The sequence below is a fragment of the Aquarana catesbeiana genome, linkage group LG02 (genome assembly GCF_042186555.1).
Source record: "Aquarana catesbeiana isolate 2022-GZ linkage group LG02, ASM4218655v1, whole genome shotgun sequence".
NCBI classification, from domain to species: Eukaryota; Metazoa; Chordata; class Amphibia; order Anura; family Ranidae; genus Aquarana; species Aquarana catesbeiana.
The window spans coordinates 142149258-142176196 of record NC_133325.1 but is presented as its reverse complement, the minus strand read 5'-3'; the positions used below and the strand labels follow the sequence as shown (position 1 = coordinate 142176196).

The window sequence follows — 26939 nt, the reverse complement described above, 5'->3', positions numbered from 1 at the left end:
ATGAGCCTTTAAAATAAGTGCTCTCTGACCTCTGTAGCTGAAGGCACTCTGAACCAATTCATCCTAAACTTCACAACAGAAGCATTAAAGTAATTCAGCAGCTCAGCTTATCCTGCACCCTGCTCTGTGTTTACAGATTAAAAGGCTGATGGTCGCTGCTGGCAAGGGGTTTGTGCTGATCTGCATGAGAAAAGGACTGCTGTAAATTCTGAGGATGAATTGCTCCACACCATTTTTAGTTAGAGGGCATTGAGGGCTTGTTTTATAAGCTCATTTGCTGTTTAACCACTTGACGACCACCTCACACCGATTTACGTCGGCAAGGTGGCACGGACAGGCAAAATCACGTATATATACGTGATTTGCCTTCCGCGGGTGGGGGGTCCAATCGGACCCCCCCCCGGTGCCCGAGGCGGTCATCTTTTGTCCAGCGGCGATCGGAGGTGAGGGGGAGGCCATCCGTTCGTGGCCCCCCCCTCGCGATCGCCGCCGGCCAATCACATCATTCCTTTGCTGCTGTATGCTAAACAGCAGCAAAGGAAATGTCATCTCTCCTCGGCTCGGTAATTTCCGTTCCGGCCCGAGGAGAGAAGACAGGAAGACACTACACACACACAGTAGAACATGCCAGGCACACTAAACACCCTGATTTCCCCCCCCCCCCCCCTGTCACAAACTGACACCAGCAGTTTTTTTTTTTTTTTTTTCTGATTATTGCATTGGTGTCAGTTTGTGACAGTTACAGTGTTGGAACAGTTATTATTACCCCCCTGTAGGTCTAGGATACCCCCCTAACCCCCCCCTAATAAAGTTTTAACCCCTTGATCACCCCCTGTCACCAGTGTCGCTAAGCGATCATTTTTCCGATCGCTGTATTAGTGTCGCTGGTAACGCTAGTTAGGGACCTAAATATTTAGGTTCGCCGTCAGCGTTTTATAGCGACAGGGACCCCCATATACTACCGAATAAATGTTTTAACCCCTTGATTGCCCCCTAGTTAACCCTTTCACCACTGATCACCGTATAACTGTTACGGGTGACGCTGGTTAGTTTGTTTATTTTTTATAGTGTCAGGGCACCCGCCGTTTATTACCGAATAAAGGTTTAGCTCCCTGATCGCCCGGCGGTGATATGCGTCGCCCCAGGCAGCGTCAGATTAGCGCCAGTACCGCTAACACCCACGCACGCAGCATACGCCTCCCTTAGTGGTATAGTATCTGAACGGATCAATATCTGATCCGATCAGATCTATACTAGCGTCCCCAGCAGTTTAGGGTTCCCAAAAACGCAGTGTTAGCGGGATCAGCCCAGATACCTGCTAGCACCTGCGTTTTGCCCCTCCGCCCGGCCCAGCCCAGCCCACCCAAGTGCAGTATCGATCGATCGATCACTGACACTTAAAAAACACTAAATGCATAACTGCAGTGTTCGCAGAGTCAGGCCTGATCCCTGCGATCGCTAACAGTTTTTTTGGTAGTATTTTTGGTGAACTGGCAAGCACCAGCCCCAAGCAGCGTCAGATTAGCGCCAGTACCGCTAACACCCACGCACGCACCGTACACCTCCCTTAGTGGTATAGTATCTGAACGGATCAATATCTGATCAGATCTATACTGGCGTCCCCAGCAGTTTAGGGTTCCCAAAAACGCAGTGTTAGCGGGATCAGCCCAGATACCTGCTAGCACCTGCATTTTGCCCCTCCGCCCAGCCCACCCAAGTGCAGTATCGATCGATCACTGACACTTACAAAACACTAAATGCATAACTGCAGCGTTCGCAGAGTCAGGCCTGATCCCTGCGATCGCTAACAGTTTTTTTGGTAGCTTTTTATTGAACTGGCAAGCGCCAGCGGCCTAGTACACCCCGGTCGTAGTCAAACCAGCACTGCAGTAACACTTGGTGACGTGGCGAGTCCCATAAGTGCAGTTCAAGCTGGTGAGGTGACAAGCACAAGTAGTGTCCCACTGCCACCAAGAAGACAAACACAGGCCCGTCATGCCCATAATGCCCTTCCTGCTGCATTCGCCAATCCTAATTGGGAACCCACCGCTTCTGCAGTGCCCGTACTTCCCCCATTCACATCCCCAACCAAATGCAGTCGGCTGCATGAGAGGCATTTTCTTTATGTCCTCCCGAGTACCCCTACCCAACGAACCCCCAAAAAAGATGTCGTGTCTGCAGCAAGCGCGAATATAGGCGTGACACCCGCTATTATTGTCCTCCTGTCCTGACAATCCTGGTCTTTGCATTGGTGAATGTTTTGAACGCTACCATACACTAGTTGAGTATTAGCGTAGGGTACAGCATTGCACAGACTAGGCACACTTTCACAGGGTCTCCCAAGATGCCATCGCATTTTGAGAGACCCGAACCTGGAACCGGTTACAGTTATAAAAGTTAGTTACAAAAAAAGTGTAAAAAAAAATAAAAATATATAAAATAAAAAAAAATAGTTGTCGTTTTTATTGTTCTCTCTCTCTCTCTCTATTCTCTCTCTTGTTCTGCTCTTTTTTACTGTATTGTATTCTGCAATGTTTTATTGTTATTATGTTTTATCATGTTTGCTTTTCAGGTATGCAATTTTTTATACTTTACCGTTTACTGTGCTTTATTGTTAACCATTTTTTTGTCTTCAGGTACGCCATTCACGACTTTGAATGGTTATACCAGAATGATGTCTGCAGGTTTAGGTATCATCTTGGTATCATTCTTTTCAGCCAGCGGTCGGCTTTCATGTAAAAGCAATCCTAGTGGCTAATTAGCCTCTACACTGCTTTTACAAGCCGTGGGAGGGAAAGCCCCCCCCCCCCCCCCCAGAGTGGCTCCAAACATCTCTATGGCCTAAGAAACCGGAAGCTACGAGCATTTTATGACTTAGATTTCGCCGGATGTAAATAGCACCATTGGGAAATTGGGGAAGCATTTTATCACACCGATCTTGGTGTCATCAGATGCTTTGAGGGCAGAGGAGAGATCTAGGGTCTAATAGACCCCAATTTTTTCAAAAAAGAGTACCTGTCACTACCTATTGCTATCATAGGGGATATTTACATTCCCCGAGATAACAATAAAAATGATTAAAAAAAAAAAAAAAAAAAAAAAAATGAAAGGAACAGTTTAAAAATAAGATAAATAAGCAAAAAAAATAATAAATAAATAAAAAAAAAAGCACCCCTGTCGCCCCCTGCTCTCGCGCTAAGGCGAACGCAAGCGGCGGTCTGTCGTCAAACGTAAACAGCAATTGCACCATGCATGTGAGGTATCGCCGCGAAGGTCAGATCGAGGGCAGTAATTTTTGCAGTAGACCTCCTCTGTAAATCTAAAGTGGTAACCTGTAAAGGCTTTTAAAGGCTTTTAAAAATGTATTTATTTTGTTGCCACTGCACGTTTGTGCGCAATTTTAAAGCATGTCATGTTTGGTATCCATGTACTCGGCCTAAGATCATCTTTTTTATTTCATCAAACATTTGGGCAATATAGTGTGTTTTAGTGCATTAAAATTTAAAAAAGTGTGTTTTTTCCCCAAAAAATGCGTTTGAAAAATCGCTGCGCAAATACTGTGTGGAAAAAAAAAATGAAACACCCACCATTTTAATCTGTAGGGCATTTGCTTTAAAAAAATATATAATGTTTGGGGGTTCAAAGTAATTTTTTTTGCAAAAAAAAATAACTTTTTCATGTAAACAATGAGTGTCAGAAAGGGCTTTGTCTTCAAGTGGTTAGAAGAGTGGGTGATGTGTGACATAAGCTTCTAAATGTTGTGCATAAAATGCCAGGACAGTTCAAAACCCCCCCAAATGACCCCATTTTGGAAAGTAGACACCCCAAGCTATTTGCTGAGAGGCATGTCGAGTCCATGGAATATTTTATATTGCGACACAAGTTGCGGGAAAGAGACAAATTTTTTTTTTTTTTTTTGCACAAAGTTGTCACTAAATGATATATTGCTCAAACATGCCATGGGAATATGTGAAATTACACCCCAAAATACATTCTGCTGCTTCTCCTGAGTACGGGGATACCACATGTATGAGACTTTTTGGGAGCCTAGCCGCGTACGGGACCCCGAAAACCAAGCACCGCCTTCAGGCTTTCTAAGGGCGTGAATTTTTGATTTCACTCTTCACTGCCTATCACAGTTTCGGAGGCCATGGAAAGCCCAGGTGGCACAAAACCCCCCCAAATGACCCCATTTTGGAAAGTAGACACCCAAAGCTATTTGCTGAGAGGTATAGTGAGTATTTTGCAGACCTCACTTTTTGTCACAAAGTTTTGAAAATTGAAAAAAGAAAAAAAAAAAAAGTTTTTTCTTGTCTTTCTTCATTTTCAAAAACAAATGAGAGCTGCAAAATACTCACCATGCCTCTCAGCAAATAGCTTGGGGTGTCTACTTTCCAAAATGGGGTCATTTGGGGGGGTTTTGTGCCACCTGGGCATTCCATGGCCTCCGAAACTGTGATAGGCAGTGAAGAGTGAAATCAAAAATTTACACCCTTAGAAATCCTGAAGGCGGTGCTTGGTTTTCGGGGCCCCGTACGCGGCTAAGCTCCCAAAAAGTCCCACACGTGGTATCCCCGTACTCAGGAGAAGCAGCTGAATGTATTTTGGGGTGCAATTCCACATAGGCCCATGGCCTGTGTGAGCAATATATCATTTAGTGACAACTTTTTGTAAATATTTTTTTTTTTTTTTGTCATTATTCAATCACTTGGGACAAAAAAAAAAAATATTCAATGGGTTCAACATGCCTCTCAGCAATTTCCTTGGGGTGTCTACTTTCCAAAATGGGGTCATTTGAGGGGGTTTTGTACTGCCCTGCCATTTTAGCACCTCAAGAAATGACATAGGCAGTCATAAACTAAAAGCTGTGTAAATTACAGAAAATGTACCCTAGTTTGTAGACGCTATAACTTTTGCGCAAACCAATAAATATATGCTTATTGACATTTTTTTTACCAAAGACATGTGGCCGAATACATTTTGGCCTAAATGTATGACTAAAATTTAGTTTATTGGATTTTTTTTATAACAAAAAGTAGAAAATATCAATTTTTTTCAAAATTTTCGGTCTTTTTCCGTTTATAGCGCAAAAAATAAAAACTGCAGAGGTGATCAAATACCATCAAAAGAAAGCTCTATTTGTGGGAAGAAAAGGACGCAAATTTCGTTTGGGTACAGCATTGCATGACCGCGCAATTAGCAGTTAAAGCGACGCAGTGCCAAATTGGAAAAAGACCTCTGGTCCTTAGGCAGCATAATGGTCCGGGGCTCAAGTGGTTAAGAATATAATTACTTAAATGTTCATAGCCCAGCCACGGGTTCCCTTTTTAAGGTTTACTTGTCACTTGTAAACAGTGAACGTTACCATTTTGGGTTTCCTTTAATTATTTGCTGTAGTACAGGTTTTAATAGAATGGAATAATTTGTGCTGAGTACCAGACAGTTCTTCAGAAACCTATTGTAAATTAGGTTAACTGTGAGATCACCACTTTTTCTGCCTTTTTTTTTAATTTAACTTGAAAGTTTATATGAAATTTTACTTATTATATCAAAGAACCAGAACAACATTGTTTAGTGTATTTTAAGATATAGGGAGTATATATTATCGAAGCAGAATATCAGGGCCTGTTTGGTCATTATTTGAATGTTCTAAATGGCCGTCATGAATTGGAAGCAAAAAACTTCTTTGAGTTAGTGGTAACAGCCCAGCCTCAATGTGCATATTGAATTCATATTGAGAGAGTATGTTAAATTTTGTTAAATCCTTAGTTGATTGCAGGTAACTGATGAATCTTCCAGGTGTATGTGCTTTTTAAACTACTGTGATTGATGTGTAAATTCACGTGAGTCTTTATTTCCCTCATCTCTCAAGTAATGACCTCTTATCCTTCTAGGTGTCTATTGTGGACCGTGGTGTTCGGGGGACAATCGCTGTTGGACTAGTGCCACAGTATTACAGTCTGGATCACCAACCAGGATGGCTGCCGGATTCCGTGGCCTACCACGCGGATGATGGCAAGTAAGTGCTGTCATGAAATGGCTGGTAAAATCTTAAGAATATCCCAAACTATTGATTACTAGTACAAAATGGCATAAGAAGTGTGAAACTTTGCAGTATAGATCAAACTGTATCTTCAGAACTGGAACTAAACGTGTGTGTGTGTGGCCCAAAAAAATAGGAGAAATGACAAATCCGTGACTATCTCACATCCATAGGCCTCCCTACCGTTCCCACTGATGCAGTCGAGTCTCGTAATGCTCCGCTCCCAACAGAAGAATTCCTGACAGCAGTCAAGTTCCTCAGGCCTCAGGGTTGACTACACTGGTGCTTATAAGCCATTTACTCCCATGCTAGCTGCACAGGTTTGGGTATTTGGATGGTCAAGCATCTGACACACTACAGACAGACACCTCTGTGATCTTGAAGGAGAGAAAAGACAAGGCCCAATGTATAAACTACCGCCTGATCTCTCTACTAAATGTTGATTTAAAGCACTTTACTAAAATCATATTGCTCAGACTCTTGCCTCTCCTTCGGGAAGTCCTCCACCATGATCAAGTGGGTTTTATACCCACCAAAGAGGTGAATGATAACACCACAAGTGTGCTTGACATAATCCACTTGGCTAAACTCTGGAGAATTCCTTTGTTTGCTTTCTTCTGCAAAAGCAGCTTTTGACAGGGTGGATTGGAACTTCCTGAAGGAGACGCTGTCACATTTTGGAGTAGGAACAAACTTTAGTAAATGGATAGATGCCATTTACTTCATTTCTATGGCAGCGGTAAGGTTGAATGAGGCAACTTCAGCTTAATTTATGTTGGCAATTGGCACATGCCAAGGGTGTCCTGTGTTGTCCCTAATTTTCATCTTGATTCTGGAGGCTTTCCTGCGCCATATCCATCAAAATTTTAATATTTAAACTTTTTTTTTTACCACTTCCGCCCCGGAAGATTTGGCTGCCCATTGACCAGAGCATTTTTTGCAATACGGCACTGTGTCGCTTTAACTGACAATTAAGCGGTCATGCGACACTGTACCCAAACAACATTTTTTTTCCCCCCACAAATAGCTTTCTTTCAGTGGTCTTTGCTCATCTCTGCGTTTTTTTTTTTTTTTTTTTTTTTTTGCGCTATATTGCGCCAATTTTGAAAACACAATATTTTGTACTTTATGCTATAATAAATATCCCCAATTTTTTTTTAAGAAAAGCTCATTTTTTTTCTCAGTATAGGCCGATATGTATTCCTCTACATATTTTTGGTAATAAAAATCGTATTAAGCGTATATTGATTGGTAATTAAATTTTACTAGTAATGACGGCAATCTGCAATTTTTACTGCGACATTATGGCGGACACATCGGACACTTTTATAGCACATTTTTTGCTATAAAAATGCACTGATTACTGTATAAATGTCACTGACAGTGAAAGGTTTAACACTAGGGGGCATGTAGGGGTTAATTGTGTGTTCTAACTGTAGGGGGAGGGGACTGACGAGAGGGGATGACAGATCGTGGTTCCTAGCTATTAGGAACTCACGATCTGTCTCTCCGAACAGAACAGGGATTTGTGTGTTTATACACACACGTCCCTGTTCTGCCTCCCATGCCCGCAATTGCTTGTGGTCGGCAGTCATCATGACCGCTGGCCACGAGCATCGCAGTGCAGCTGCCGCATGCGCGCGCCTGCTTTCCCACTTAAAGGAGCCGACTTATTGCTATGACAGCTCGCTGGAACGTGCTGATCTGCCACCGTATAATGACGGCAGCTGGTCGGAAAGCGGTTAAGGGAAGCAGAAGGTAGCTGCTTTCGCATTTTTTATTTAGACACGTAAATCGCTCTTCCCAACCTTTTTTGAGTGAATTTCAGATATAGCATTTTATTCATTTTCAAGACAAATTTGCACAAGTCCAAGATGCTTTCCTTGCGCCCCCCCCCCCCCCCCCAGCTTGTCCCACCTTAACTATTTGGCAGTGAAAATAACTCCTACCGTGGACATGATCTTTACAGCCAACTTTCCAACTTCATGAACTTAAGGAATACTTGCATAAGTGGTCGAAACCACATTCTGAAGATAAATATCATGCCCAGTTGTTTTCTATACCCTTTCCAAACCTTGTCCATCTTCATCCCACAAACCTTTTTAAAATCAGTCTGTAGTGTATTTATATGATTTTATATGGGCAAAATCAGGTCCATCTCTCAAGCGATAGCCTAATGTAGTGTCTTCGGCCACAAAAAGTGGCTTGAACTCGAACAATCTTGCACCGATATACCATTGCAATGTCTACCCTGGATAGAACCTAATCTTTTGGGTTCCCTCCCTCAAGAGTCCTCCTCTGATCAGGGCAACTCTTGGAGTACTACATAAATGGTGGCAAACCTACGATTCAGGTTTTGAAAATGCACGGATGGCCCTGGTAACCCAGCATTTTTCCCAGGCCTACTAGATAGACGATTCAGACGGCTTATCCAACAGGGTACGTTTTGACTTGAGGATATCCTGTCAGGCTCAGTAATGAAATAATCTTCAGACCTGCATATGATATTTGACATCCAACTGTTAAATGTACAGTAGTGCAGGCAGTAAATATTTATGAAAGAATATGGGACAGTAATTCTATACGTTTATGGTGCCACATCCAGTATTGAAACTAAAGCGAAAAAACCCCCTATGATGGACTTTCAAAGGCACACCTAATTAAAGTAGAAGTATCTAAGAGTATTTCAGTAAAAGGTTTTTATTATTTGTTAAACACATTACGTAAATGCATGCATATAAAGAAGGAATGTATTGTACATCTATAACATTGTCACCTTCTGCTAGCATAACAGATATGATCCTCTTGCATCCAACGCATTTTGGAGTACAGATATCTCCTTCTTCAGGGCTGTATATTGAAGAGGAAAATGTCTATCTCTGGATGTTGCAGGTGAAAGAAAACCAAAACTGGAAAGCTGATCTCAACTGAAAGAACATGATAAATTAAGGAAAAATTAGATGGTTATAGGGCCATTTTTAAAGGTAGTTTAGACCTATGTAATAGTAAAGAAAATAAGTCATAGACAGTCAATTTTTTTTTCATATAAAGTTTTACTGAGCCGTCTATTTATGAATATATTATAGGTAGTATATATCGCACTGTTAAAAAGAGGGCCACATAAATTAACCATATACCAACTGTTTCCCCTTTTTGTATTCCCATTCCCGCTCCTCTAGCCCACAGGCCAATGGACTGCCCGGCAAACTAAGCTGCCCGGGCTAGGTAAACAGCAGCGGCCTTTATGGAGGTTACAGACATATTTACATCTTCGTCTGACCTCCATCTTGCTACTCCGGTGGACATGCGCAGTCTGCCGATGAAGCTGTGTGTGTTGGTGGGCGGCACACGCGTGACGTCATGCCGGCGCTTCGCGCATGCACACCGGAGCAGCGCTTACACGGCTCAGGAGGCCATAACGGAGAGACCTGTTCCCTCCTCCCTCCAGGGATATCAGCTGTCACAATCACTGGCGCCAGCTGACTGGAGGGGGAGGAGTATTTGAGATGCAATTCTGGGCATGTCCAGTATTCACCACGTTTGGTTGCTGGACGTCAGGACGTGCTGCACTTTCTTCAAGTACCTGTTTAAAGGTAAAAATGCCTATTTACACCCATCTTACTGAAATTTGACTGGGATAGCACATGTTGGAATCATTACCTTTTTGCAAACAGGTTTAAATTCCTTTAACACCCTATCATCTGCCAACCTGTATATTAGTATTACAAATGTTAGTATATGGTTAATTTATGTGGCCCTCTTTTAACAGTGTGATATATATACTACCTATAAAATATTCATAAATAGACAGCTCAGTAAAACTTTATATGAAAAAAATATATTGTCTGACATTTTCTTTACTATTACATATGTCTAAATCTGCTCTTTGGGATAGATACACTATGCAGTTGTAAGATTCCTTTCGACAGTTGAGATATTGAAGCAGAAAGCCAGCAAGCACAGTCTTTTTATGGTTATATATATATATATATATATATATATATATATATATATATATATATATATATATATATATATATATATATATATATATATATATATATATATATTATAATTTTATAAATGCGTGGGTGCAAGGGGATCATATCTGTTATGCTAGTAGATGGTGACAATGTTAGATGTACAATACATTCTTTCTTTATGTGTGTTTTACGTAATGTGTTTAACAAGTAATAAAAACCTTTTACTGAAATACTTTTAGATTCTTCTACTTTAATTAGGTGTGCCTTTGAAAGTCCATCATAGGCTTTTTTTCGCTTTAAGTAAATATTTATGATCTTTACAGGGAGAGCTTCATTTGCATGTTAACATTGTAAAAAAGGTCATGTCATCTTAACAAGTAACCGCACTTGTCACATATAACATTTGTACATGATTTTCCTCATGTATTATACAGGCTCCAAATAATTACATTGAGGACTGATTGAAACAATGAAATTATGAGCAGTGATCCAGACCGTACATTGTTTAATTAGCATTTTCAGTTTAGCAGTGGCCGCTTTAAAGCGGTAGTAAACCATGTTAATAAAATTTTTTTTTTTAAATTGTCTCCACCCCCCGTGGGCACATGCCATAATGTGCTAGTATGCTCTGCATACTAGCACATTATGAAAAACTTGCCTTTAAAAGTGGATCCCTGCAGTGGCGCCCTGGCTCTTTCAGTGATGGGAGTCATGGCTGCAGCACAGCTCTCTATGGATGGCATGTGCTGCTGATGTCAGCTGCTACACATGTAATCCTCTCCTAAATGGTTCACTTTTAGGAGATATTTATTACACCTAATGGTAAGCCGCCTTCTAGACTTACCTGTAGATACAAGATGGACATGGGAGTTTTCTACCGCTTTTATTATGGTTTTTGTAATTTTAAATCTGGCTAGTGGTGAACAAGTTTTTTAGATGCAATTATACAATTGCTTGCATATGGCTTTGTTATAAATGTATAAACGGCTGCACTTATAAATGGGGATTCACCGAAATTTCGGCGGTCAAAAAAAAAAAAAACCTAACTGCTGAAAATGGTGTTTTCGGCACATTGCTGAAAGGAAAAAATTACAGATTAATTGCCCTGAAAATTGTGCATGTGCAGCAGTAGTGGGCGCACCACCGGGTGACGTCACTCGCTGTGTGGACGGAGTGCATGCTCCTCGTGGTTAAGACTCTGGACTCGGGGAGCACGTTCCCTGCGGTTGGGAGCACTTTACCCACGGATGGATGCTGGAGTTGAGAGCACGTTCCTCGTGGTTGAGACGCAGTTGGGACTAGAGCATTCAGGGCTGCATTGGGCCCTCCTGGATGGCTGCTATTACTACTGTTCAACAGTGAGCATTGCTGGAGATCTTTCCTCTTAACTGATGACAGTCCAACTAGTATTATAAAAAAAAAAAAAAGATATTAATATTTATATTTTCACTTCAGTTGTATGTAACTGCCAGTATTTAGTTAGATCTACTACTAATCTATAGAACAGGCCAGATAATGCCTAGTGTATGCCATTTCAGTATGTTTTTGTTATTACTACACTGACAAGTGCATAATTTTTTTTTCTTTAAAGTAGTAATAGTAGTAGTCGTCTGAATATCTCAAACCAAATAACATGCATATATTCTTTGGTCCAAGATGTAGTGCAGGCTGCAGGCATAACTACCTTGAATGGAATGGCAAGAGAACTGCACTGTTAAAGATTGGCAAGTTAGGCTTTTTTTTTTTTTTTTTTTTTTTATAGCTGCCTGGTGTTTAGTTTTAAAAATTTCCACTATAGATCATTCTATGCTATTCTTCTGCGCTACCAGTAAATGTGGACCATGTCTGCAGTGTGGAAATATTTTAACGTTTTGATCAAGACCCCAAATTTGCAATCTGCAGTCTTTGCTCAGCAGAAATTTCAAGCAGGGGTACAGTGCCAAGGTATTTTTCAACAACAGGTTTGATACACCACCTGAAAACACGTCATCCAGTTCAGCATACAGAATACAAGAAAACAGTAATGTCCTGTACACACGACCGGTTTTGCCGTCGGTATAAACTCCGAAGGTTTCTCAGACGGAATTCCATTCAAGCGGTCTTGCCTACACACGGTCAGACCGTCCAGGACGCAGTGACGTACAGCACGTACGACGGGACTAGAATAAGGAAGTTCAATAGCCAATAGCTTCCGTCTCGTACTTGCTTCAGAGCATGCGTTGCTTTTGATCCGTCGGAACAGCATACAGACTAGCAGTTTTCCCCATAGGAATTGGTTCTGTCGGAAATATTTAGAGCACTTTCTATTTCTTGGTCTGTCAGAATTTTTGAAAAAAAGTCAGATGAGGCACACACTTGATCGGAATATACGATGAAAAGCTTTCGTCTGACTTTTTCTGTCGGACATTCCACTCGTGTGTACGCGGCTTAACGCTTCCAAAAAGTGCCTCAGGCTCAAGCACATTAAGTTCAACACCATCTTCACCACAGTCTTCGTAAAGGTTAAAAAATTTACGAGTGACGGTCCCAAAGCTTGTGCCATTTCAGATAAAATTATTGCATTAGAACGACCAGCCATTCTCTGTTGTGGAGGACATTGGCTTCCGTAGGCTTATGCAACATATTGAGCCGCGTTACACACTACCAAGCAGACACTACTTTGCAGATACCTGTCTACTTAAATTGTTTGGCAGTGTTAGAAAACATGTTCACGAGCTCATGACTACCGACATCATAGCAATCAGTTTTACTACAGACATTTGGAGTTCAGACGTCAGTCCAACGAGCATGCTTAGCCTGACAGCGCAGTGGATAGATGCCAAATTTTAAATTGAAAAAGATCCTACTTAATATATGTGAATTTGTTGGATCACATACTGCAGCAGCAATATCTGATGACTTAAAAACCATACTTGACACATTGAGAAGTCTAAAGTGCATCTGATTATCCGAGATAATGCGCAGAACATAGGGATGCTGAAATTAATTGCTGCATAGATGCATTGTGATTCGGGTGTCCCCGATGCATATGACCGGAAAAATCGAGTGCCGGATGACGTCATCCTGACTTGCCCCGCCCCTCCTGGGAGAGCGCTCTGAGCGTGTTGTTAAAGTAACTGTGTTTTAATAAATCCCGAGCTACAATCCATTAAGTGCCCCGCTGTATGTGCTTTTTAAAAAATATGGAGCTACATGCCACTCATGTGACTGCACGGCCTGCCTCACTCCTCTCTCCTGACGTCAGTGAGGGATTCTCAGCCCCGACCGCCTCTCTTCTCATCTGATGGCTACAGCAGGCGGGGCTGAGAATTCTCCACTGACTTGAGGAGAGAGGCGGGCCGGGCAGTCACATGAGCAGCATGTACACACACTGAGAAATGCGGTATGAAGCTCCATATTTTTTGAAAAGCACATACAGTGGGGCACTTAATGGATTGTAGCTCGGGATTTATTAAAGCAGTTATTTTAACAGAAGTAAGAGTACAAATGTGTTTGTACTCTACTTACACCTCGTACACGCTCCATGCTGACAGTTCCCCGTCTTCCCCATTTGCACATTCCACTGTGTGAACTCCTAGTGTGCTGGAAGGTGCAAACAGGGAAGCCAGGTAACTGTCAGCACAGAGACAGTACAGGGAACTTCACAGGGCTGTTTGTCAGCTGTGGATTCTAATCCCTTCTGACCTCCAAGCAGCAGTGTGAATGCCTGTAACCTGTAATGCATCAGATTAGTGCACTTTTTAAGAGAGTGAGTTTATTTTTAACTCAAAGCGGAGTTCCAGTCAATTTTTTTTTGTTTTATTAAAAGTCAGCAGCTACAAAAAAAAAGTATCTTCTGACTTTTAATAAAGACACTCACCTGTCCCAGACTCCAGCGACGTGGCCACCCAAACCCTCCCTTCTCTCCCCCGCCTGTCCACGACGCTGGCAATACTACTGTGGGCATCTGGCTGTGACAGCTTGCAGCTTCACAACCAGTTGTCTTGCTGAGCTGTCCTGCATAGCTGAGCAGTCTTCTGGGACCTGTGACGTGTCCCAGAAGATTGCAGGGAGAAAGAGCCGCCTAGGTGTCCTAAGCAGAAATGGGAGCTCGTCGGTAATCGTGATGCATCGCGGAATCAAATCGTTGACCAGATAATAGTAATCGAATTGAATCGTGAGACCAGTGAAGATGCGCACCTCTAGCGGAACATGGCAAAGGCAATGGAAGACAGTGAACTTAAAAGCATACCATGTATGGCACACACGCTACAATTGGCTGTGAATGAGGGATTGCTGAGTCAGCGCACAATATCAGCTATTGTATCAAGAGGAAGAAAAATTGTGGGTCACTTTAAGCATTCTCCACTTGCTTATTCCAGATTACAAGCTTTGCAAAATCAGTTTGGAATGCCACCAAAATGACTGCAGCAAGATGTAGCCACTCGGAACAGTACCTACTATATGCTCCAAAGATCTTTACGAACGAAAGCATGTTTTAGCTACATATGTTGCAGATTACGAGCTGCCGGTGTTCTGGTGAGAGAGGTCCCCCCATCTGATAGTGTCCGTCCTGTACTGCGCAGTCCGGGGGACAAAAGAGACGCCGAAAGTCTCCGAACATGAACAGCTGTTCATGAGCTGTACACGGCGCTTGCACAATTAATAGTACATTCTGTCACACGCTCCCGATGCTCGTGGGAATGGATTTCTCAAATGGCCGGATCTTTGCGGGGCGTGTTAAGATATAAGCATCATTGTAAAACGCCTTTAGTAAATCAGCTCTGCCCATTCTGTAGGCACATTGCCCCTTGCAGAGTTGTACGAGCATCGGGAGTGTGTGACAGAATGTACTATTGCGCAGGCGCCGTGTAGAGTTCATGTTCGTAGACTTTCGGCATCTCCTTTGTCCTCCACGCTGCGCCTGCGCAGTATAGGGCGGACACTATTCGATGAGTGACAGTTCTCTACAGGACACCAGCAACACTGAGTGCGCATCAGTGGATGTTAGTTGAAAATAGTTTGTCTCTTCTATTTTCATTTGAACAGTTGACAAAAGAAATAAGCTCAGCTAATGCTTCCATTGCTGAAGTTATTCCCTTGATTTGCTGCACTGAAGCGTCTGCGGGGAAAAGAGGCAGAAACAGACCATGGCGTAATAATGGCTAAAACCACTCTACTGGAGGCCGTTAACCGGTTTCAACTCAGAGTCCAACCCTCTGTACTGCATTGCAACAGTTCTAGATCCTCGATTTTAAATTTTAATGTGGAGAAAAAGCAGCGTGCACGGGAAATGATTCAGGCACAAATGGAGGTGATGGAACATCTGGTGAAGGAGTTTCGAGGTGTAGCACAGAGGAAAGTATACCAGAGAAACGGTCGCATACAAGTGAAAAGGAACACACTCCCTCGATATCTGACATGTTAGAAGAAATTTTACATGAATGCACCCCAGTCCATAGCAGTGCCACAACAACTGCAGCTACCCAACACCTGGAGATTTATTTAGCTGAACAGCCTATTGCCAGAAGCGACAATCCCCTTGAGTACGGGCGCATCAACAAACAACGTTTTCATTTGCTTGCACAGATTGCACGCAGATATTTATCTGCCCCAAGCACCAGTACAGAGAGTGAGAGACTATTCAGTCTCTCCTGTGAGAAAGCTGAACAACTTTTGTTCTTAAAGCGAAATCTGCCACTTATACTGAAATAGATTAGAAAGCAGTAGCATAGTCCAATTTATGTAGAATTGTCTAGTTGTTCCACTCTTGCACTATAATTACCTACCAATTACAGTGGACTGTAAAGTTGAGTTATAACGTTGAGACTTCAAAACTTGAAATAAGTTTTTAGTTTACTACATACATAACAGAATAGAAAGAATGGGTAGGGCAGGCCCTTTGCTATTTTGTTGGTTGTTCATTTTAGTTGTACAGTTTTTGCACTTTCAATTTTAAAAGAGAACTCCTCCAGCTTTTGAACTACATAGTTTGTTGTTGGGCCAAACTATGTCTCTCCTTAAGCTGTCAGCCCGCTGCATGTGCGAAACTGTATGTATCTGTGGCTGGCTACATACATACAGTATACCACGCTGTGTTCCGGGTAAGGGCGGAGACTTCCTGGAACACAGACTAGTCTACAGCTTGCTGTGATTGGCTGAGCGCCACTGCTGTAGACTAGTCTGTGTTCTGGGAAGTCTCCGCCCATACCCATTCATACACTATACCGCACAGTGTTCTATGCATGTAGCTGCAGCTACATACATACAGTTTTATCGCACATGCAGTGCGCTGACACCTTAGGGAGAGAACTTAGGGAAAATAGTTCTCATTTAACCCCTTCCCGCCGACCGAACGCACATATGCGTCCTCGGCTTTCCGGGGTTATACCGGGATGATGCCCGCAGCTGCAGGCATCATCCCGGTACCGTTGTTTTCAGCGGGCGATCGGCTACCCGAATATAACAACCGATGCGGCTAAAAGCCGCTCGGCTGTTATACCGGAGGAGCGGGAGGGGACATCCCCCCCCTCCCGCCGCCTCCCGCCGCTGTTACCGGGCCTCCCGTGCGATCGGGAGGCCCGGTGTCCATTCGGGAATCTCCGGCGGCTGGGGGCGGGCTGGAACGAAGCTGTGAGCGGCTTCGTTCCAGCCTTCTAATTGTAAACGCGGAAGCGACGTCATGACGTCACTTCCCGTTTACTCGGCTGCCAATGGCGCCGAATTTAAAAAAGTACACAGTATTCAGAATCGCCGTTTTCGGCGATCTGAATACTTTGAAGTGTAAAGGAGGGATGGGGGGTCTTTTAGACCCCCCATCCCTCCATAAAGAGTACCTGTCACCACCTATTACTGTCACAAGGGATGTTTACATTGCTTGTGACAGCAATAAAAGTAAAAAAAAAAAAAAAAATTTTAAACACAATTTATAAAAGTACAAAAATAAATAAAATAAATAAATAAAAAAAAAAAAAAATTTTTAAAGCGCCCCCGTCCCCGCGAGCTCGCGCAGCGAAGAAAACGCATACGGAAGTCGCGCCCGCATATGTAAACGGTGTTCAAACCACACATGTGAGGTATCGCCGCGATCGTCAGAGCGAGAGCAATAATTCTAGCCCTAGACCTCCTCTGTAGCTCAAACCTGGTAACCGTAAAAAATTTTTAAAGCGTCGCCTATGGAAATTCATAGGTACCGTAGTTCGTCGCCATTCCACGAGTGCGTGCAATTATAAAGGGTGACATGTTTGGTATCTATTTACTCGGCGTAACATCATCTTTCACATTATACAAAAAAATTGGGGTAACTTTACTGTTTGGATTTTTTAAAATTCATGAAAGCGTCACTTTTCCAAAAATTTGCGTTTAAAACACCGCTGCACAAATACCGTGTGATAAAAAATATTGCAACAATCGCCATTTTATTCTTTAGACTCTCTTCTAAAAAAATATATATAATGTTTGGGGGTTCTAAGTAATTTTCTAGCAAAAAATACGGATTTTAACTTGTAAACACCAAATTTCAAAAATAGGCTTAGTCATGAAAGGGTTAAGTTGAAAATTAAAATAATAAAAAAAAATCGTATGTTATGATTACAGAAAAACTGTGAAACAGAATAACGGCCTTCTACCATAATTCTGTTAGACCCCTTTCACACTGGGGCAGTTTGCAGGCGTTATTGCGCTAAAAATACCGCCTGCAAACCGACCCTAAACAGCCACTGCTGTTTGTTCAGTGTGAAAGCCCGAGGGCTTTCACACTGAAGCGGTGCGCTGGCAGGAGAAGAAAAAAACTCCTGCAAGCCACATCTTAGGAGCGGTGTATTCACCGCTCCTGCCCATTGAAATCATTGGGGCAGCGCGGCAATACCGCGGCTATGCGAGCGGTTTTAACCCTTTTTCGCCCGCCAGCGGGGGTTAAAACCGCACCGCTAGCGGCCGAATACAGCCGCAAAAACGACGGTAAAACAGCGCTGTTTTACCGCCGATGCCCCCACCGCCCCAGTGTGAAAGGGGCCTTATGGTTAGTTGTTCTTTGATTTTGTAACAGTTTGTTTTGCACAGTAACTTTGCAATTAAAGGGATATGAAACAGAATAGAAGGCCAGGCCTGCCAGTTCCCAGGCTTTTGCTACTCGTGTTGTTAGTAGTTCAGTTTTTCAAATTTTATTGTACTAGAAAACACACAGAGGTTAAATGATTTACTAAAACTGGAGAGTGCAAAATCTGGGGCAGCCCTTTGTAGAAGGTTTGGTTAACCAATTGGCATTCCGTTTTTTTTGTCTAAGCTTTGAATAAGTCAAACTTCGAAGCTCGTTGGCTAATATACTCAGCTGCGCTAAATTTTTCAATCTCTCCAATTTTAATAAATCAACTCCACAATCTCCGGTGCTTGGAAGTGGGCCCCAGACTGTTGCCTACATTTTTCCCTGCTGGCTTTACTGGACATGCCTCGCTTTGATGCCCTCTTATGACTAGGGAAGTCCATGGCTCTACTGTCTGAAATAAAACCAGCCAGAGGGCTTACTGGCCTAGTACATTATCTTAAGAAAGACCTCTCTTTGTTAATATGGTAAGTAATATACAACAAACCAACTCTATCAACCTTGTCATCAAAGTAAGCTTCCAGCCCATGATACATCCATATCACATCACCTATAGGACAACTGGAAAACCCAACAGGCTACTGTGTTTTGAGGCCTAGCCTCTCCTCGGAGCTCTGGCTCTAAGGAAGAGACAAGTCCTTGAAACACGTTGGCCTGTTAAATGGGAGTGGGACAGCTGCAAAACACAACATGTGATGTGAATGATGGTGTATTCTGGACTGGAAGCTGATGTTTTACTTCGACAACAAGCTTTGATACAACTGACCTGAAGGCTTAGTATGATGTGTATAATAGCCCATGCGCCCTCTGTCTTGTTTTTATGGTTCTTCTATTTTTGAACAATAAACACAGTGCAAATACCATACATCTACTCAAACATAGTCTCTTAGTCTTTGGCATTTTATATTATGCCTGTTTTGTTTTTATATTTTTTTTTTATTTTATTTTTTATTATTGTGCAGCATATGTACTGTAAGTTTCTTTATTTAATTTAGTATTTTATTTTCTCTGTCCAATTTATGTGGGTTACTTTTTAATTAAAGTACTTATTTTACATTAATGGATTGTATTTTTTATTAATTTCATGATAGTTAAAAAGTCGAATTTGATATATCAAAACTTTATTTTTTATTTATTTTTTTTTAAATTGTCATTTTCGGTATCGGTTTTCGGCCTAGTGTATCCTTCATTTTCGGTACCAAAATTTCCATTCGGTGCACCCCTACTTATAAAGCATTTATAAACCTAGCATACAACAAAGTGTGTATGTAAGTGAGCCTTTAAAATAAGCCCTCTCTGTCCTCTGTAGGTGAAGGCACCCTGGATCAATTCAACAGAAGCATTAAAGTAATTCAACAACTCAGCTTATCCTGCTCCTCCTTCTTTGAGCTCCTGCTCTTTGTTTACCCAAAATGTGGTGGGGATGCAACATATCACCTCCTCACCACCTGTCAAAACACACTCCGATCGCTTTTTAGGGGAGTAGCAGTGCTTGCTTTCTCAATAAACTCTCCGCTCTCTTAGCCTCCAAGATTCTGCTCTATCCTGGTTCTCCTCTTACCTATCACATCGCTCCTTCAGGCCCTTTTGACACTGATTTTGCCACGATTTTACCGTGATTTTGATGGAACTTTAAGCAATGCCTGTGTAAACCTGAGGTCTGTGGACCTCAAATCGCATCAAAGTCGGACCAAAGTAGTGCAGGGACTACTTTGAAGTTGCACAGATATGAATGGTACACATTGAAAAACATGGGGAACGACTTGTCTTGTGACTTTGAAGTCCCAAGTCGCATAAGCGTGAGAGGGGCCTCAGTGTTACCTACAACTCTGTCTCCTTCTCTCCACTTTCTTTCTGTCTGGGTCCTTCAAAGCTCTGTTCTTGGACCACTTCACACTTCTATATACACCTCCTCTCTCTTGGTCACTTGATAACTTCCCACGGCTTCCAATGCCATCTCTACACCAATGACACCCAAATCTATCTATACTCCTCACCTCACTCCTTCAGTCTCCTCTCGCATTACTAACTGACCCATTAGCATGGATGTTGCACCATTTTCTTAAACTAAATCTCTATAAAACTGAGCTGATAATTCCCCCGCCCTTGCCCCCCTCCATGACTTTTCCATCAAAAATAATGCAACCATCAATCCCACCCCTCACGCCAAGGTACTAGGTATAATCCTAGACTCTGACCTGTCCTTTTTGCCCCAAATCCAATTATTGTCAAAAGCTTGTAGACTTCATCTAAATAACATCTCTAAAATTCGCCCCTTTTTAACTAACGAAACCACCAAGCTACTCATTCATTCCCTTGTTATCTCTTGCCTTGACTATTGAAACTGCCTTCTCATAGGCCTACCTCTCCAAAGGCCATCACCTCTTCAGTCTATGTTGAATGCTGCTGCCAGACTCGTCCACCTTACCAACCGCTCAGTGTCTTCCACCCCTTTGCTAATCCCTACACTGGCTTCTGATTATCCAGCAAATTAAATTCAACATACTAACTACAGCATACAAAGCCATTTGCAACTCTGCCCCCAGCTACGTCACCAATCTGGTCTCCAAATATCACCCAAACCGTCCTCTCCTCTCTTCTCAAGACCTCCTGCTCTCAGGCTCCCTTGTCTATTCCTCTCCAAGACTTCTCCAGAGCTTCTACCATCCTCTGGAACTCTGTCAGGCTATCTCCTACTCTGGCTGCCTTTAGGCAATCCCTGAAAACTCATCTCTTCAAGAAAGCCTATCGTGCCTCCAACTAATCTTTTATCACTTGCATCAGCTTGTCACCAGGAATTATAACCTTTTTGTAGCACTTGCCCTACCCTCTTAGATAGTAAGCTGTTATGAGCAGGGCCCTTTATTTTATTGTATTGCAACTGTACTGTCCCTTCTTATATTGTTAAGCTCTATGTAAACTGATGGTGCTATATAAATCCTGTATAATAATCTGTGTGCACAGAAATGCTTTGCATACCAGCCAACTGCATATACTTGCCTTTCCTTCAATCTCTCAAACTTGTGACCGCCATTTAGACTGTGACCTGTCGCAGAGCTTTTTATTTTGCCATTGAGCACTATAGGATACTGATTCTGGTTTTATGTATGGTGTAACAGTTGGGTGTTGCAGGAATCCTGAGAACATCATCCCATCACCTGTCCATATTGCTGAGGTTGTAAAGTAGTTGTGTGAGGATGACAGGACATATCCCTTTACGAAGGCATGAACAGTTGAATACCAGTATTTTGTACACAGTGTAGATTCTATACAATTCTCTATTATATACAATTATCTATTCGATAAAAATATATTATTTAGATAATTGTGATATTTTGTAAAATAAAATCTCATTTGACAAATTTGTTGGTACTCTTCACAAATAAAGAACCCAGAAAAGTAAATAAAACTGACAAAAATGTCCATTTATTATATATTTATATATGCCTTTTTGATTTTTGACTCGACTAATACAAATGAAAATGGCATAGACCAGAATGATGGAACCCTCAAACTAATATTTAGTTGCACAACTGCTAGCAATCACTGCTAGTGACTAGTGATTTTCTGGAGCTCTCAGTGAGACCTCTGTAACTGCCAACAAGTAGTTTGGCCTGCTCTTATTAAGCAAACTGCTCCAGCTGTCTCAGGTTTGAAGTGTGCCTACGGACGCAGAGAAGAGTACAATATACGACCATGGGGTGGGACATCCCAGGGGCGGAAGATGCAGGAGAAGCGGGACTCCCCTGAAACTGGGAGAACCCCACTACAAACGGAAACAGGAGCCAGCCAGGTATGGTAAACGTAGATTAGCGAATATCAAGTTGTCCCCATAGATTATACACTGCCGTATTGCATAGCAAACTCTCTAGTAGATGGCTGGGGGTGGATCAGACATGCTTGGCAAGGGAGGAAGATATGCTGAAAAATGTGTGGGTTCACATGGTAGCAAATAGAGAACACTGCAAATGAACCAGAGTAACTGTCTAATATATTCTGTACACTGACTTCCAAGAGCTGATATATAGACTGGCTCTCATCAAAAACATAAATCCCAAGAGCAGGCTACCATGTCCCTTTAAGGCAAGATAAAGCCTTGCAGCCGAGTGGTAGAAATCCCCAACGCTAGCTCCTGAGTGTGCAACTTTAGTCACAGGAAAATCAAGCTGCTTGAAGATAGTGTTACAGCCTTTATCTTTGATATGCTGGTCTGTAAATTTACTTTCTAAACTCCTCAGACAACTCTCCTTTTTGGTCCATGTTCGGTGTGCTTTATGTGATTATATCTAAACAGAAGAGTGCTTTTCTCCATTTACAGTGCGGGGGGGATACAGTATTTGATCCCCTGCTGATTTTGTACATTTGCCCGCTGACAAAGAAATGATCAGGCTATAATTTTAATGATAGGTTTATTTTAACAGTGAGAGACAGAATAACAAAAATATCCAGAAAAACGCATTTCAAAAAAGTTATAAAGTGATTTGCGTTTTAGAGTGAAATAAGTACTTTATCACTATCAATCGGCAAGATTTCTGGCTCCCAGGTGTCTTCTATACAGGTAACGAGCTGCGATTAGGAGCACTTCCCTTAAAGGGAGTGCTCCTAATTTCGGCTTGTTACCTGTATAAAAGACACTTGTCCACAGAAGGAATCAATCAGAATCCAATCTTTCCACCATGGCCAAGACCAAAGAGCTGTCCAAGGATATCAGGGACAAGATTTGTAGACCTACACAAGGCTGGAATGGGCTACAAGACCATCGGCAAGCAGCTTAGTAAGAGACAATAGTTGGTGCGATTTTCCGCAAATGGAAGAAACACAAAATAACGGTCAATCTCCCTCGGTCTGGGGCTCCATGCAAGAGCTCACCTTGTGGAGGACTCAAATCCTGCAGCATTCCCCTGCTCAAGAAAGTGCATATATACAGGCCCATCCTGAAGTTTGCTAATGAACATCTGAATGATTTAGATGAGAACTGGGTGAAAGTGTTGTGGTCAGATGAGACCAAAATCATGTTTGGAGGAGGAGGAGAAATGCTACCTATGACCCCAAGAACACCATCCCCACCGTCAAACATGGAGGTGAAAACATGCTTCAGGGGTATTTTTCTGCTAAGGGGACAGAACAACTTCACTGCATCAAAGGGACAATGGATGGGACCATGAACCTCCTTCCCTCGGCTAGGGCATTGAGAATGCGTCTTCCAGCGTGACTATAACCCAACTCACGGCCAAGGCAACAAAGGAGGGGCTCCAGAAGAAGAAGCCTAGCCAGTCTCCAGACCTTGATCCCATAGAAAATATGTGGAGGGAGCTGAAGGTTCGAGTTACCAAACGTCAGCCTCGAAACTTTAATAACTTGGAGAGGATCTGCAAAGTGGAGTGGGACAAAAATCCCTCCTGAGATGTGCGCAAACCTGGTGGCCAACTACAGGAAACGTCTGACCTCTTTTGCCAACAAGGGTCTTGCCACCAAGTACTAAGTCATGTTTTCAGAAGGGGTCAAATACTTATTTGACTCGTTAATGCGATCAATTCATAACTTTTTTGAAATGCATTTTTCTGGGTATTGTTTTTGTTATTCTGTCTCACTGTTAAAATAAACCTACCATTAAAATGATAGACTAATCATTTTTTTGTCAGTGGGCAAACATGCAAGATCAGCAGGGGATCAAATAATTTTTCCCCTCACTGTAAATAGACTAATTAGTCTTCAATCATGTCTAACAAGATTGTGATACTAATAACAAAAAAAATAAAAAAATCACTATGATCCAATTTATACTTTTTTCTAGGGGTACTAACAGATGTGTCCAGGCCGTTTTAGAGTATGCAATAATATATCTGTTTTTTATTTATTTTTACTTTTTTTTAGATATAAACGGAAGAAGACCGAAAATTTTGAAAAAAAAATATTTTCTACTTTTTGTTATAAGAAAAATCCAATAAACTCAATTTTAGTCATACATTTAGGCCAAAATGTATTCAGCCACATGTCTTTGGTAAAAAAATGTCAATAAGCGTATATTTATTGGTTTGCGCAAAAGTTATAGCGTCTACAAGCTAGGGTACATTTTCTGGAATTTACATAGCTTTTAGTTTATGACTGCCTATCTCATTTCTTGAGGTGCTAAACCCCCCAAATGACCCCATTTTGAAAAGTAGACACCCCAAGGAAATTGCTGAGAGGCATGTTGAGCCCATTGAATATTTAAATTTTGTTTTTTGTCCCAAGTGATTTAATAATGACATGACAAAAAAAAAAATGTTGTACAAAAAGTTGTCACTAAATGATATATTGCAAACCAATCACTGCCTTCAGGATTTCTAAGGGCATACATTTTTGATTTCACTCCTCCACTACCTATCACAGTTTTTGAAGGCCATAAAATGCCAAGATGGAACACCCCCCCCCCCCCCCCCAAATGACCCCATTTTGGAAAGTAGACACCCCAAGCTTTTTCTATTTGCTGAGAGGCATGTTGAGTCCATGGAATATTTTATATTTTGCCACAAATTGCGGGAAAATTACAAACTTTTTTTTTTTTTTTGCACAAAGTTGTCACTAAATGATATATTGCTCACACATGCCATGGGCTTATGTGGAATTGCACCCCAAAATACATTCTGCTGCTTCTCCTGAGTACGGGGATACCACATGTGTGGGACTTTTTGGGAGCCTAGCCGCGTACAGGGCCCTGAAAACCAAGCCCGCCTTCAGGATTTCTAAGGGCATAAATTTTTGATTTCACTCCTCACTACCTATCAGTTTTGTAGGCCATAAGATGGCACAACACCCCCCCCCCCCCCCCCCAAATGAGCCCATTTTGGAAAGTAGACACCCCAAGCTATTTGCTGAGAGGCATGGTGAGTATTTTGCATCTCATTTGTTTTTGAAAATGAAGAAAGTAAAGAAGAAAAGTGTGTTTTCTTTTTTTTTTTTTTCAATTTTTAAAACTTTGACAAAAAGCGAGGTCTGCAAAATACTCACCATACCTCTCAGCAAATAGCTTGGGGTGTCTACTTTCCAAAATGGGGTCATTGGGGGGGGGGGGGGGGGGGGGGTTGTGCCATCTGGGCATTCCATGGCTGTGAAACTGTGATAGGCAGTGAGGAGTGAAATCAAAAATTTACACCCTTAGAAAGCCTGAAGGCGGTGCTTGGTTTTCGTGGTCACAAAAGCGGCTAGGCTCCCAAAAAGTCTCACACGTGGTATCCCCGTACTCGGAAGCAACAGAATGTATTTTGGGGTGTAATTTCACATATGCCCATGGCATGTTTGAGTCGTATATCATTGACAACTTTGTGCAAAAAAAAAATAAATTGTCTTTTTCCCGCAACTTGTGTCAAAATATAAAATATTCCATGGACTCGACATGCCTCATCAAATAGCTTGGGGTGTCTATTTTCCAAAATGGGGTTATTTTGTGGGGGGTTTTGAACTGTCCTGGCATTTTATGCACAACATTTAGAAGCTTGTCACACATCACCCACTCTTCTAACCACTTGAAGACAAAGCCCTTTCTGACACTTTTTGTTTAACTGAAATTTTTTTTTTTTTTGCAAGAAAATTACTTTGAACTCCCAAACATATATTATTATTTTTTTTTTTTTTTTTTAAAGCAAAGGCCCTACAGATTAAAATGGTGGGTTTTTTTTCACACAGTATATACGCAGCGCTTTTTCAAACGCATTTTTTTTTTTTCTTTTTGAAAAAAACACACTTTTTTAATTTTAATGCACTAAAACATACTATATTGCCCAAATGTTTGATGAAATAAAAAAAGATGATCTTAGGCCGAGTACATGGATACCAAACACAACATGCTTTAAAATTGCACTCAAATGTGCAGCGGCGACAAACTGCATACATTTTTTTAAAAGCCTTTACAGCAGTGGTTCTCAACCTGGGGATCGGGACCCCCTCGGGGGTCGAATGACGATTTGCCAGGGGTCACCCAATCCTGGGCTGTTCCTGAAGCCCGCACCGCTCTCAACAGCCTTATCGCGCCCACCACCAGCACTGCCACTCATCCCATTCCTCCCACCCACCCGCCAAGGAGTAAAAGAATGAATAAAAATAGAGAATACGTGGAAGGGAGAGGAAAAGAGGGGGAGGAACAAAGAAAAAGGGAGAGAAAGAATAAGAGCAAAAACAAGAAACACCGCTAAAGAGAGGGATGGGGGGAAAAAAAAACAAGAAATTAGGATTGAGAGAGATAAAAGGGAAAGAAAGGAGAACAAAGAGAGAGTGGTACATCCTAAAATGTACCATAATGGGTTTTAATACACTCATAATTGGAAGGGACTCGGGGAGCGCTAAATGTCCGTGGGTTAGGGGCGCAAATTACTTGTCTTGCCTTGGGTGCTGACAACCCATGCTACAAAAATAATTTTACTGTTAGGGGTCCCCACAACTTGGGAAATTTTATCAAGGGGTCATGGCGCTAGAAGGGTTAAGAACCACTGCTTTTCAGGTTACCACTTTAGATTTACAGAGGAGGTCTACTGCTAAAATTACTCCCCTCGATCTGACCTTCGCGGTCATACCTCACATGCATGGTGCAATTACTGTTGACATATGACGCCAGACCGACGCTTGCGTTCACATTTGTGCGAGAGCAGGGGGGGACAGGGGTTCTCTTCCTCTTCCTCCTCCTCCTCCTTTCCCAATGGCGCTGTTAACATCCAGTGAAATTTAAGTCATGAAATGCTTGTAGCTTCCAGTTTCTTAGGCCATAGAGATGATTGGAGCCGTTCTGGTCTCTGATCGGCTCTATGGTCAGCTGGCAGAACCACCGGATGCATTCTCGGGTTCCCTGTTGGGACAGGAG

At 42.1% G+C, this 26939-nt stretch overlaps 1 protein-coding gene across 4 annotated transcripts in view; it reads left to right on the top strand.

Annotated features, from left to right (window-relative positions):
• The window catches only part of SPRYD3 (SPRY domain containing 3), an 80777-nt gene that overhangs the window by 20161 nt on the left and 33677 nt on the right, over positions 1-26939 (top strand). For all 4 annotated transcript variants that reach the window (XM_073613559.1, XM_073613555.1, XM_073613556.1 and 1 more), the window contains one exon: positions 5895-6019. In XM_073613559.1, coding sequence (XP_073469660.1) covers positions 5895-6019 — 125 coding nt within the window. The remainder of the gene's footprint in view (positions 1-5894; positions 6020-26939) is intronic.